The 14860-nt window shown below is 37.6% G+C and overlaps 1 protein-coding gene across 4 annotated transcripts in view; it reads left to right on the top strand.

Moving 5' to 3' along the window:
• The window catches only part of Prlr (prolactin receptor), a 169088-nt gene extending 154430 nt beyond the window's left edge, over window positions 1-14658 (top strand). For all 4 annotated transcript variants that reach the window (XM_032898787.1, XM_032898790.1, XM_032898785.1 and 1 more), the window contains one exon: window positions 14353-14658. In XM_032898787.1, the coding sequence (XP_032754678.1) occupies window positions 14353-14438 (86 nt within the window). In that variant the 3' untranslated portion in view covers window positions 14439-14658. The remainder of the gene's footprint in view (window positions 1-14352) is intronic.
• The last annotated feature ends 202 nt before the right edge of the window (window positions 14659-14860 follow it).

Raw genomic sequence — 14860 nt, 5'->3', positions numbered from 1 at the left:
TATGGACACGGTGTAAGTCAGACTCTAAGATCATGTGCAAATATGTGTGCTAAAGTAAGATGTAGCACTAAGAAAGACACAGGAAATGAGACACAAGTCTTTAGAAAAAGTACGTTTTATGCATCAAGCCATGCTCATTCCTACATGGAGCCAACAGCCTCAAAGCTCTGTTCTCGTATTTGGTTGTTGCCTGTTTTCCCATCATCTTGTTTAATGAATAACCATTGTCCATGTAGACTAAAGAACCTTTTTTTTCTGCATCATTTTTTAAAAATGTATAGTTTTCTAAGCAACTATCTAAAAATTTCAAGTTATGAAGTACATGGAAACTGAATATATTCATTGACTTTAGGACACAAATGGCAAAATGTTCTCTGATAAATTTTAACAAGTACATAGAAAGAACTTCACTATGAGCACAATTTACCATCAGCAGTGTCACTGACTTTTAATAGATGATACATTCTCCTAAGTGCCTGAGACCAATCCTGGTGGTCAGTTATAGGTCAATGATTCACTGTAAACCAGTTTGGTGGGAAACAGTCAAGCCCTTGTTGCATGTGTAAAATTAAAGCTGGGAGACTCTTTACTTGATATAATCCAAGGGAAATGGTGAATCCTCAATTAATGAACAACCAAAGGACCTGAACTCCAGGGGAAAGTTTGTCCTGATGGAAAATTAGCTCTTTTTCTTTTCTCTTTAGCTGCCCATCATTTGTAAAATGACTCAGCCTGCCCTTAGCAACTTCAAGTTAGCATAGACAAAAAAGAAAGAGAACCGTATATGTTTACAAAGTGCCTTTCTTTATTTTTAAAAGGTTTCATTTTGGAAGAAAAGTGCATTGATTGGAAGGCAAATTTTATCTTAAATGGATTTCTTTTAAATAAATGGAGAAATGAACAGAAAAGGGGGATGACAAAATGTTCTAAAGACTAACCAACAAAATGTCAGGGATTTTTTTTTTGCATATAGTTTTGTTGAATCATCACAGAACTGAATAATATCAATCACTTTGCCTGAGTCTGAGCATGATTGGTGATGAACCTGGAGCCTGTAATTCAAGACTTTCCATTCTGAAAAAAAGTTGATGCATTCTTGAATGATTCACTGAATCATGTGCCTGGCCCTGAAGAGGCCAATGTGTATACTTCGACGCTCTGCACACAGATGGAAAAGTAGTATGACCTTGAAATCTCTCCTGTGACTTGCTGTGGATGAAAGGTTCACATATACTTCATCTAACCAGGTTTCTTTTCTGACTTTTTTGGCTCAAGCACAATACTGACTGATGCTAGTAGGAGAGTCTCTGAGCCCTCAGTGTCCAGCTCTGGGTCATATCACTGCTATTAAATAGGATTCTAGACCTTAAATTTTTTCAAATTCTGACCACTGGTTTCCCCTCTTTTAAATAAGTAGGTTGACTCTCTCAAAAAACAAAGTTTCAACAATTTCTTCTAGGTCTGTCTTTAATTCTCATGAGTTAAGTAAAATCTAAGATTGTAGGTGAAAAGCCCAGGGGCCACAGCCAACATGCCCCTAGGCAGTGAATGCCTGAGACTGTGTGAAGAAATGCTTGACAGAAAACTGAGATCCATGGCTCCAAATCAGGTAGATCAGAACTCTTGCAACTCTGCCTCCTCGATGTTTCTACATTCTTAGAGCCTTTTCAGTCCCTCTTCCCAGGACCTGCTATTCTCCCTAAAGATTAATTCTGTAGAATAGTAAAGTTGGGCCTACAGGAAAGAAATTACCCATAAACAGTGATTTGACTCTGCATAAGACGAATCAATTGTTAACTCTCCACACAGATACAAACCTAAAATGAGGTCATAAATAATGCTTCATTTTGATATGTACATGTTAAAGAATCAACTCATTATCTAATAAATCTGGGCTGTCTTGATGAGTAGGGGTTGACAGTCTTTAAAAGAAAGTTTAAAATATAGAACTATTTGCTACAGAGTTTATGGTTTAACCAGAAAATCTACTTATAATTAGAGTCCTTTCCTATGAATAATAGCCATTATCTGTGAATCGCATGGGAATTTTCCCTGAGACTTTTATTTTCCAAAAAGGTAACTTTAGATTTGGGCTCTGTGTGTATCAATTTCCAATGGAGGAAAAAGGTAAAAAACAGAATGCTCCAAAATGTGGGACATATCAGAACCCCACCAAATGGAGTATCCATTCACTCAAATCTTACTGGAAATGGTAAATTTACATGTAATTGTGAGTTAATTGCAGAGGGGTAAACATAACTCATAAGACCATAGGCTAACAGCAGTTCTTGTAACACCAATTCCTTCGATCTTAAGTTATAAAGCATTGAGACACATACAGTAGAAAGGCAACTATCTATACAGTCTAGTCAATGAGTAAAGGGACTCACAGATAATCTTATCATGTTGAACAATATTTACCTACTGTTGATTAAAAAGAGAAAGAAAAATTCTAAAAGCTTTTGTGACTAAAACAGTACTATCAAACATAAACTTTAATAGTTATGGTCAAGTTGTGCCCCCCTGAATACACTCAAAATACAGACTTGATTTTTCTGTGCACATTTTGCAAATTGGGGCGGCAATCTTTTTATCACATTCTCTAAAATGAAAAACAATAAAGAGAAATTTTATGTGAAAATACCTCTGAAAATCATTTGTTTTACTAAATTCCTGAGAAACAGATTTGGAATTTTTAAAACTACCTCCCTTCTACATCCTAATGACCTTCCTTCAAAGCTGCTTATAGCTAGAAATGAAAGATACCACATGTTATGTTTGGACTGGTGTTTGATGGAATATTTGATATACTTTTCCTGTGACACTCCTAACTCTATTATTTTACCCTATTTTTGCTTTTTGTGATCCAAAACCTATATATGCCATATTGAAATATATAATCCTCTTGTTGTAAAATTTATTATGTAATACAAGTGAAAATCATTATTTAATGACTTATGCTCTAACCATATCTAATTTCAATATAATTGTGTCTATGTAAAGTGAAATTAAATATATGTAATCATGTATGTAATCATATATTTCTGTTGAAACTGTGAATGTACTGATTTTCCCTTTAATCTTTGTCTACAAGTGATAGTATATGTCGTTGTATAACTGACTTGGGGTACTAATGTGTTTAAAGTACAATCCACCGATTATTGAAATGTCAACCCTTTGGCTTCGCTTCTTGTGATCCCAGAGTGTTCTTTGCACCTTGAGACTTGCTTTTGTGCTTTTGTGCTCTGTCATTAATTTTAAACAATGTAGGAATCTCTTGTATAAACCAAAGTAATCAGATGCAGCCCACTGAGTGATCACGCCTCTGTAAAGCCATACTGAAGCACAGACTCCGCTGTCGCATAAGGTCCCCCCTTTCCAGAACTGCCACTACCTCGCTCCTGCTCTTTCCCTACAAATTGCCAAGCAAAGTTTACCCTTAAGTGGAAAATTAGAATTCATCGCTATTGTTACCATTTTTAACCTGATAATAAACCTTCTAATTCATTACTTTGCAGATATATGCTAGGTTTTATGAATAGCTATTTTTACATCTTGATATTTTGTAGACATTGGCTGATGAGTAAAGTACAGAAAGACTATACAGTAAGTCATCAGATTTAAAAGAAAAAAGTCATAGAGTGCAGGTATCCTATCAGTGAGTCAACTCAAGATGGTTGACCAAAGCAATTACAACCTGGGTCACTATAATTGAAGCACCCAATTCAGTGCCTGGCTCTAAGATGTTTATCCCCTTTGCCTCTTTTGGTTCTATTTTTTGTTGCTGTTGTTTGAAATGCAAATGAACAGAATTACATGGATGTGGAGGAAGTGATTTTCTAATTTTTTGCTGCCAGATCTGTAATCATAAATTTGCAATTTAATCTCCCCAAACTCCCAAGAAATAAATATTCTCTTTATTTGATTTTAATCATCAAATATATTATGGTATTGGAAGCGTCGGGTATTTATCAGAAACAACATTGTTTCGAACTTAAAGACTCATTTCTATGTGTTACTACTGTGATATCAACTGTTTTCTTTTAGCATTAAAGGGTTATATGGTTATATGGTTAAAGGGTCTTATGATTTATCCTCCTACATTTTTACTCTGCAAATCTTGAGTTATTGCACATTGTACTTCCTAGTTTTCAGGAATCTATTCATTTGTCTCCATCCACTTTGTTGGGACAACATGGACAGTTAAACCTTTGTCAATTATATGAAGATTATGCTAATTTCTCTCCCATTTTTACTGCATGCTAAAAATAATGCTTGCCAAATGGAATCTTAGACATCCCAGAATAATATGGTCACTATATTTCTATTTCTGTCATTATTGAAAATACCCAGCTCAGTGCCTGGCTCAATAAATGTTTGTTTCCCTTGCTTGTCCTCCTAATTTTTTTTGAAATACTGATAAGCAATAGATCACACATATGGCTAAAGCAATTTTGTTGGAGACTTTTTAACCACTTAATGACCTATAATCAAGAAATCGTTCATATAAGTTGAACTAAACAGATTTTCCCATTTGTGTACACCCATCCCAATGACAAGGCAAAATACCCCTCGTTTATCTCATTTGTGTCATATGAGAAGTTGATAGAAACAAAGTAAGATGAAATTTGGTTAATGGAGAATGAGTACAGGAAGCTCATTTAGATGGTGTAAAGGAAGAACTAACCCATCAAGAGGTAAATGGAGTCGCTTTGGACAGTATGATTCATTGCTATTATTAACATCTTCTCTGACAAAATCCATCAGACTGAGCATGAATAGACAACCTTTGCCTTTTAAGTAATTCTGATCTAGACTCATCCACTGCCCAGGCTTGGTTACAGAACTGTGCAAGGTGTGCTTGGATTGCTTGAAGATCTCTTTTCTGCTCCCATTCATTCTCCAGGGATGGATCTTTTTGGAGAATGGGCATATTCTTTCTCACGGTGATTATCACTTTGTACAGTTTGGCTTCGATGCCCAGGCTTTGTTACAGAACTGTGCAAGGTGTGCTTGGACTGCTTGAAGACCTCTTTTCTGCTCCCATTAATTCTCTAATGCTGGTTCTTTTGGAGAATGGACATATTCTTTCTCACGGTGATTCTCAGTTTCTGCATCTTGGCTTTGCTGTACCTCTATTAGAACCATCTGCCTTTAATTCTCATGTGTAGTGTGGATCACCAAAACTAAGTAACATACAGTTAATGGTGACCTGAGGACATATAGGGTCTGAAATCTGAACTCATTGAGTCCTCCCTCACTGTATAGCCTACATACCCACCCCGCTATTTAGAAGCTGGAAGATGCAGCCTCCATCTTGGTGTGTAGAAACAGGAAATAAGGTCATAAGGTCATTAACATGCCCCCTCTTCTCCAGAGACCTTACGGAGTATGGGAAGAAAATCTCTACTGGATTTGATAGCCCCCCTAAAGTGTGCTGGGGAAATCCAACCAATTTCTGATATTGTGAAAATCAGGATTCTTAACATCCAAAATTATGACTCTTTTATGGTAAGCACCTCCCACACCATACTGCACAACAGCAGCCAACCCTGGGAACATTAAACATTCTTCTCTTTAATAACCAGGTTCATATTAAAGTGTGTTCTTTACAAACTGACTTAAGGCTCCTATTGCTATGAGTTTTATAAAAATACTTTTAAGTCTAGAACATACCCAAAACACTAGTGGGATGTTGGTTATTGTACAGAAGTGGAAGAAAAAATGGGAATTGTATAAATATATTTAGAAAAAAGTTGTAAATGCCAACAGAACATGTTTAGAGTGGTGTTTACTTCTTATGAAATTGAGGAGATAACTTTAATGACACTGCTGGTAGTTTTATTTTACATGAATGATACTGCAGTATTGCTGAACTGGTTTTCATAGGTTCCCAATACTTTGGCAGAGTCAACATTTTTACAATGGTAGCAGTGTTTAACAAATTCATTTTAATAAGTTGTTTCCTGTTACATACTTATACCACATATTATTTGAAAAATGGAACTTGAAGCAAGCTATTTCTTTAACAAACTTTATTAGAACTTGTTGATCTGGTGTGGTTTGGTTTGGTTTGGTTTGGTCTGGTCTGGTTTGGTTTGATTTGGTTTGGTGGAAGGGGAAAATGGCATTCCAAAGTCCTCTGGAACTAAAATATTGAGGCACATGCTAAAAGATTTTATCTTGGGCCACTCATCCATGGCATGGTTTTCTAAAGACAAAAATTGCACTCAGCTTTCAACACCCTCTCCTATTTTCCTTCTAATTCTAAATCAAATCTGACTCGTGCTTCCAAACAGACTGAGCTTGATGTCTCCTTCCGTAGCCCTAGTGTTCCTTGTCTTTATTCATTTGCCAAATTCAAGTCTTGAAAATGCAAACATGACTGGAAGCACCCAGAAGTTTCTTGGATCTTCTCCTGGGAACAACCAAAAACAATCAATAGGAAAATTTCCAAATTCAAGTTGCAATCAGATTGTGAAACCATGAAATCTTAGTGGCAGAACTGACCTTTTCTTGTGTCAACTTCATCCAATCTAGAATTACCCTACATCCTTACTTAAAATTTCACTTATGATTTGATTATATTTTTATTGAATAAAGAATTTTGTAAGTGCCTGGAAATTACATAGAAAATGTAGCAAATACTAATTCATGAACATCAAATTTTTCTCAATATTAGCATTTCCCCTTACATGTTTCATATCTTTTTTATACCAATGAACATCACAGAAGCTAGCATGCATATTCTTCAAAATTAAATTGTTTATTTCCTCATTCAATGTCACCCACAATGTTGAAGTTGTTGTATATGCTGCCTGTCTTTAAAAAAATCCATATTTTTTACCTCATATCCACATTTCAGTAAGTGATATGTGTAATCATTCAAATTCTATGGATTTTCATATTTATGAGGCTCAATCTCTTGCTACTTGAGGTGGCTGTAGGCATATATCACTATGTACTTGGATTTTGTTCTGTTTATCATTTGTCATTTTGAGATAGCTTCCATTTATTGGTTCTATCTGCTGGATGTAATTGTTAAGAGTTTGGAGAGTTTCTCCATAATATAAATATGTAGGGTGATATAAAAAGCATATTTTGCATTCCCTAGATAACTGACAAATTGTTGTCTCCAGGGTATTTGCACCAATACACCTGTCACACCCATGTAGGGGCCTCCATTCCTTCCCACTTTTATAATCACCTAGTATTGCCAGATGTTCACTTTTTTGACAATCTGGTGACTGTAAAATAAATTATTATTATTTTTTTTTATTATTATTAACTTGAGTATTTCTTATATACATTTCGAATGTTATTCCCTTTCCCGGTTTCCGGGCAAACATCCCCCTCCCCCCTCCCCTTCCTTGACCTCGTAGGTTGCAATGAATATCCTAGTAAGAGCACCAGTGGAAGGGGAAGCCCTGGGTCCTGCTAAGACTGAACCCCTAGTGAACTAGACTGTCGGGGGGAGGGCAGCAATGGGGGGAGGGTTGGGAGGGGAACACCCATTATTATTATTTTAATGTCCTTTTCACTGATCAGTCCGTGTCATATCTGAACAACTCATTCACTATTGCTTGTGATCTAAGTTTCTTTTACCATATCCTGAATTTTGACCGATCATAATTTGTACTTCTCTCTATTCCTGCCCTGGCTCTGTGATATTATTCCTATTTCTCAGACAAAATCTGAATATACAGCGAACAATTCCCACATCGCTATACCCCTTCCACCAAATCTTCTATTCATTCAGTTATTCCTCACGTAAATTTGAGACGATATCTCCTAAACCACTGTGCTGGAAACTAGAGTGTTACGAGCTAAAGTCGTGCATGAATTCCAAGAGAAGCTGCAAGTTTAGAGCAGGCTCCTTGCTTGTGAGCGTGGTCCACTGCTTTGCTTGCATTGGGAAAGCTTTCTACTCCTCGTGAGCATTTGTGCTTCCTGTATGAAGCTCATTTCTAGGCACCTGCTAAGCTTTGTTGCTATTGACATTGGCACCTTTTGAAAAACAAACAAAAAAATCCTATTCTAAGCAGTAACTGCTGGCTAAAAACAGTCATTCTTTAAAAACAAATATTTATTATAAATAATTTTGTTTATTATTTAATAATATATATTAAATAAATGTATTTATAATAATATAATTTATTATTATAAATCTCATGTACTTCAGTTTAACTGAACTCTATATGTTCTTATGATTTGTAGGTTTTCTTGAATTTTCTATTTTTTCCAATTATGTTCTTAAAAAACAACTTTACTTTTACCCTCCAGTCCTCATACTTCTTATTTCTCTTCACGATCTGTTCTTTAGAATAGTGTGTCCAATATCACTATATTGGTGATAGAACGCATATATAAAAGCCCTTTTTCCCAGCTTCCGACTTTTCAAAGGAAGGTGCCTAAAAGTTTGCCATTAGGTGGCATTACATAGGCTAGTATTTATATATACCCTTGGTTACATTAATGATACCTCTTTGATAATTCATATTAACACGTGACTCTTTCTCCATTAATTAAGGAATAAGTTATTGTAGTAAAACTGTTCAGAGAAATACTTTTGGGCTAATTTACAATTGTATTCTTGAGTAAACATCACTGTTCATGGTGTACTTTGGCAGTTTTATTAGATCTAATTTTCTTTTTAAAATTAAAGTTTTTGCACTTATGAGATTGATCATTTTGCTCCTTAAGATAAAGAATTTTCTGAAGTGATCACAGATAAATTAAGAGCATGGTTTAAAGAATTCTTCTTGAGGTTCATTAATTTTTGCTTTAATATCTGTAAGTTATATTATTAGGTGCATATTGCCTTAAATTTTCAGCCCTTATAGTATAGTAGTTCAAACCTTCCTAATGCTGTGACCCTTTAATACAGTTCTTCATGGTGTGGTGACCCCAACCATAAAATTATTTCATTGATACTTCAGCAGTGGTTTTGTTATGGCTATGAATTACAACATAAATACCTGATATGCAGGATATCTGATATGCAATAGCTTTTTTGGGTCATAATCCATAGGTTGAAAACCGCTGCATTGTTAATTTTGATCCTTTCAATCTCCAATGGTTCCCTTTACTATAACACCTATTTTTTTTATGATACTAACATTGTTACTTTCTTTTGGGTAGTGAGTTTCTCCCCCCTGTTTCTGTTTTTTATCTTATGAATGCATAGTTAGATTTCTGTTTAACACTTCCAATTGAGGTTGGGTTTGGTTTAGTTGGTTGGTTGGTTGGTTGGTTTTTCATTTTAAGTTTTTTGTAGTTATTCAGTGTTTGTTGTTGTTGTTGTTGTTGTTGTCATCATTGTCGTCGTCGTCGTCCTCCTCCTCCTCCTTCTCGTTCTTTTTGTGCCCTGTCCTTTAGGAGATCAATTTTTTTCCTCCTTTAATGTATTTTTCCTTCATTTTCTCTTTTAAATCCTGAATTATATGGATGGGACCAATTCTGTAATAATCATTATAGGAACAGAGAGTAAGTGATGATTCTTATCAGAGATTTCACTGAATGTGAGGGCTTTAAGTTTAGGGACAGCCCCTACCCCTGCCACACAGGAACAAAAGAGTGAGTGACCACGTTCTTAGACATCTCATTCTGCTGTGATTGGAAGAAATAATTGTGCCTTGATTGGCAGGTTCACAACAAAGAGTAACTCAAAAGTTATGCCTATTAACAGAAAGGCCAATCCTCAGAAAGTTTCCTGCCATGCAGCTGATCAAAGGAGAAATTTTAATGCGTTCTTGTGAGTCCAAAACCACCTTCAGTGAAATTACCCATCTGTCATTCTACCACACCCACCTCTGAATAACACTTTAACAAGCAGTTTGTAGCTTCTCTCTCATATAGGGATGTAGATGAAAAAGCAGAAGCCGGGACCAGCAGAGGTGGGAAGAAAGAGAGAGTATGGATGGCCAAATATGCACAAAGCATAGTGATATGGATGTCAGAATGGAGCCCATTGTTTTGCATACCAAGTTGAACTAATAATAAAAAGGAAGTTTTTTGAATGAGCATTGTGTGCCAGACACTGTGCTAGGCAGAGTAAGCAAGATGGATGCACTCTGTGTGCTCTTGGGTACTGCAGTTCAATAGGAAAACCATGTAATCTCTTTGTCCCAGGTCTCTGCAGAGTGTGGCTTTTTTAAGAAGCAGCAAGACTCGATCATTATGATAGGACGTATCCCAATGTCTTTGCACTTGTTGCTACTTTTCAAGAAATCAATATTATGTGAAACTAGGGGTTAGTGCTGCCAAGGCACACCTCCACTTAGGGATTCCTCCTCACAAGTTTTAATCATAGTCTAGTCATCCTGCACAAACCATTCCTCATGGCCCATCAGTGCAGAAACAGAAGGCGTATACGGTTTTATATGACTTTCATTTTACCAAAACTTTCCCAAAATAGCATTCTCCTTCCATTCTCATTCCACAGGCCCTGGGACCTGGAGCTGTAAAGGATTATTTAGGGAATACTGACATTTACCCTGAGTAACTTTTACTGGGCCTTGCTCTGATATTTACACTCGAAACTTAACCAGTTGACAAGTGGTAGACCCACGGGACAATCTTCCTGTACACTCACTGATGATGTTTGCCCTGCTTTTACTTTCAAGAAGAAATTCTCAAATTTCCCAACCTGATAAAACAGGCTCTGCAGCCTCGGAGTTCACTACCTTGGAAACAGCTTCAGATGGAAGTGAAACACAGATTGCTACCCCCACCCCACCCCCACTTACAAGTTGCCTTGCTAGAGAAGTTCTTCTCTGATCTCGGTGTATTGCTGGGGAAGTATGCCTGCCTCATCCGCATCCGGACGAGGAAGAGGAGAGCAATTTAAAGAAGCTGTCTCATATCTCTCATAACTCAGAGGCACCTCTGTTTAGCTGGCATTCTAGAATGAACCTTGGGCAAGGTTTGGACTTGACATTCCAGGTAACTCTTCGGGTGAAGGAGAAGTCTTTCTAGATGGAGTCTCTCTCATCACCCTCCTAGTTTTCAGAGTCAATGGATATTATTTAATTCTAGGGAAGTCAAATGAGAAACATCTTGAAAAATGGCTTTATAAAATATTAGCTAGACCATAATTTGATTGTGTCTTCTCGGCATGCCTTTAAAGCGCACACACTCGTTGACCTAGGAACCTTTCTTCAAAGATTTGTTCAAAATATTAAGTACACACAATTTCTGTGTCCACAAGCAGTAGAGAAAGACATATTAAAGAAGACTGTCTCCAGCACAGGAGTTGTCACTCTTATCCCTGAAGTCATAAGCTGGGCAAACTGGAACTGATCGTGTTCCTTGAACCCAGCAGGGAAGTAAAGTCTGAAAGTGAATTGTCATCCTGAAACTTAGATAAATCTTAACGGTACCAAGACCTTTACTGGAGCAGAAGCCACTGGTCCATAACTAGCAGGAACATTGAGGTAGTGCTGACAGACTACTGGAGGCTGGGTATAGACCAACATTAAAGGAGAAAGTCTCTGTCAGCCACCACTAGGATGATTCGTAAACGTTCATTTGTCTTGTCCGAAAGAACATCCCTGGATCTCCAGGGTTAAGATTGCTATGTTGCTGTGACTTTTAAAAAATGCAGAAATAGAGAGTCTTCAGTTTAGCAGGGATCTGTTGAGTTTGTCAAAGCCTTATTGCCTTATTGTGTGTGTGTGTGTGTGTTGTGTGTGTGTGTGTGTGTGTTATAATTAGAAATTATGCATTCTCCAGCCTTCCCTACTCTTCTGTATCAGTTAAGGAAGAAAACAACAACAACAACAAAAAAGAATAGGTAACAAGAACAACAAATAATGATCTTCGAATAATAGACTGAAGCTGGAAAAGGGAACAGGCAGAAGTGTCTTGTTGTTGTTGTTGTTGTTGTTGTTGTTGTTGTTGTTGTTGTTTCTTAAGTTATTCTATCAGAAAAGTAACTGTGAAGTCAGTCCAGAGCCATGCAGCTACTGAAAGGCAGAAGTACGATCATAAGAGTCTAGGACTACCATGCGCACCTACGCCTTTAGAGTCAAAAGAGCTGCCAGGCTGTAGACTTGGCTCAATGAGTGGCAATTGCTAATGACCTGAATTCGATGCCCTGAAGGGAAGAACGCTGACTCCTGAGAGTTGACCTCTGGCCTCCTCATGAGTAATATACATGTGCCCACCAAGCCGTTCACACTCACACTAAGATAGTAAATAATTTTTTAAAAGACCTGCTAACCCCGATTCTTGTCAAAGGAAGATTCTGAGGGCAAGTCAATGGCAGCAGGGATCACGGATGCAAAGATATTATTTATCACTGGGAGGTTGAGGCAAAGAGATCATGAATTAAAGGCCAGAGTGCATAATGGTAACACTTTCAAAGTCACATCAAAACAAAACACGCTAGAGAAACTTTAATGTTGTAGTTCTCAAACTACAGTAAACATCCCATAGAGCCCCGTTTCTAACTAGGCCGACACAAAATCTCACACTAAATGTCCCTTTGCCTCAGATTCTAGCACCCATCCTGCAAGCTTTCGTGAAATATTCTCAAAGGATGCTAAAGTGTTAAGATGAAAACTAATATCCAAGGAGACAAAACAAATATAAGTACCAGACTCTGATATTATGTAACTATCAACCTTATCAGACCATTTTAAATAACTGGGCTTAATATGCTAAGGGCTCTCATAAATATATATATTTATGAGACATATATATTTTCTTTGACAATTAAGTACACATCTACCAAGTAGCAGACAATCTAATCATTTTTGCTATACTATTTGGAGAGGGATTGTTTTGGTTGTTTTAAAAAAAAAAAAAATCAGGGGCTGGAGAGATAGCTCAGTGGTTAAGAGCGCTGACTGCTCTTCCAGAGGTCCTGAGTTCAATTCCCAGCAACCACATGGTGGCTCACAGCCATCTGTAAAGAGATCTGATGCCCTCTTCTGGTGTGTCTGAAGACAGCTACAGTGTACTTATATATAATAAATGAATAAATAAAAAAAATTTAAAAAAAAAATCAAATACACTAGCCTGGATCTTTTAATTGCAAATTTGATGCCATTAACATCAGTGTTATCACTAGAAGATGAATACTAATTCCTGCCATTTGTTGATTATTTAGTGATATTTGACTCCTTCCTCTCTTCATTATCTACTCTTCTAATGAGATTCAGTCTTTCTTATATTCTCATGGCTGTGAAAGATTTTGAGAACCACAAATAAAAATGAACAGAAAAGGAAAGAACCACCATGCTGAGTTATAGTAAAGCACTAAACACACAAGCTGAGAAAAGGCTATGGAAGGCCGCAAGAGAGAGCGGTGTTACATATAAACCCATGTGTCTGGGCTTCTCGGAGCCTCTCCTACCTAGATCCCCATGTCCTTCCCAGTATTTGAGGAGCTCTTTTCTATCATTTTGTTTATGTTTTCTGCTTCTTTAGTTAGTACCTACTTGTCTCTTCTCCTTCTTCTCTCTCTATGACCCACACATTTGGACTTTGAATGGTGGCCTGGAACTCTTACCGTCTCTATTTTTACTTTCTTAATTTTCTTTATCATCATCTGAACATTTATTTTTGTCTGTCTTCCGGCTCTGGTATTCTATTCTCCAGTTGACCCACTCTCCTGGTGAAGATTCAACTAAGTTTTTATTTACTTTATGAATCTTTTCACTGCTGAAATTTCGATTTGTCCTTCTTACTTTTTAGCTCCTCATTGAATTCTTCCATGTGTATGCTCACCCTCCTCGTTTTGCTTGGCAGTTTATGCCTATTTAGTAACTCATCTGCATGCTGATTTGTGTCTCCTTTGGATTTGTTGATGATTCTCATCATTCTTTTCCATTTGGGACTATAATTCTGTCTACTTTGCTAGCCTTAAAATCAGTTACTGTGGAATTTTTTTCCTCTTTCAAGGAGTCATGCTGCCTTGGATTTTGTTGTTTTGTTATTTTAATCTCTTGTGTTTCTGCATTGGCATTTGTAGATCTGGGCGTGGTTTGTGGGCAGAGCCAGCTGCAGTTACTCTCAGATATAGTTTCTCAGACACAAGACTGAGGTGAACCACAAGCCATTGGCCAGTTATTCCTAGATTTCAATTGTCTCCTCTTCGGACAGGAAAGCCACACAGATGTGATAACCAGTGCCTACAGAACACTTCCATATTCTGCCCTTTGAGTCTCTGACTTTCGGCTAACTACACTCCCATAGACAATCACTTAATACCCTTTGTGGAGCCCTCGTAGTTAGCATCATTGATTAGTGGACTCCAGTGAGAAGCAGTCTACCCACTGACTCCTACTGACTTCCCACTGAAAGGAGCCCCCCATGGTTCTGACTCAGTCTCTCTCCTATAATTAGACTGGTTCTCCAAGCAAATACAAGGTGGATCTGCACCTGGCCCTTCCTGGAGGATTCCAGAGACTGGACAATGCAGGGGAACTTGACTACTGAAGCTGCAGACTCAAATAGGAGCCTCTCAGAATGGGTTCTACCACCATCGCAACAAATGCTGAGAACAAGACAGAATTTTCCCAGTGCCAATAATCTAGTATCCAGGACGCCTGCCGGGGTAGACTTTAAATTTGCTCAGTGACAAACGAGATCAGTGTTAATTGTGTTTCTTGAGCGGCTCTCGCTTGTTTTCTCTTTTGTCAGCCTCAGCCATCTGCCTGCCATCTTGATCCCTCAGTCTCACGTGGTGATATCTGTCTCTCTGTGTGTATCTCTGTGTGTCTCTCTGTGCCATCTCTCTGTCTCTGTGTGTCTCTGTTCCTCTGTGTCTTCCTTTGTCCTTTGTTCTCTCTCTCTCTCTCTCTCTCTCTCTCTCTCTCTCTCTCTCTCTCCTCTCTCCCTCTATCCCTCCCTC

This window comes from Rattus rattus, chromosome 3, assembly GCF_011064425.1.
Source record: "Rattus rattus isolate New Zealand chromosome 3, Rrattus_CSIRO_v1, whole genome shotgun sequence".
In the NCBI taxonomy this organism is placed as follows: Eukaryota; Metazoa; Chordata; class Mammalia; order Rodentia; family Muridae; genus Rattus; species Rattus rattus.
Note: the sequence above shows the minus strand (reverse complement) of the source record. Positions and strands in the feature narration are given on the sequence as shown.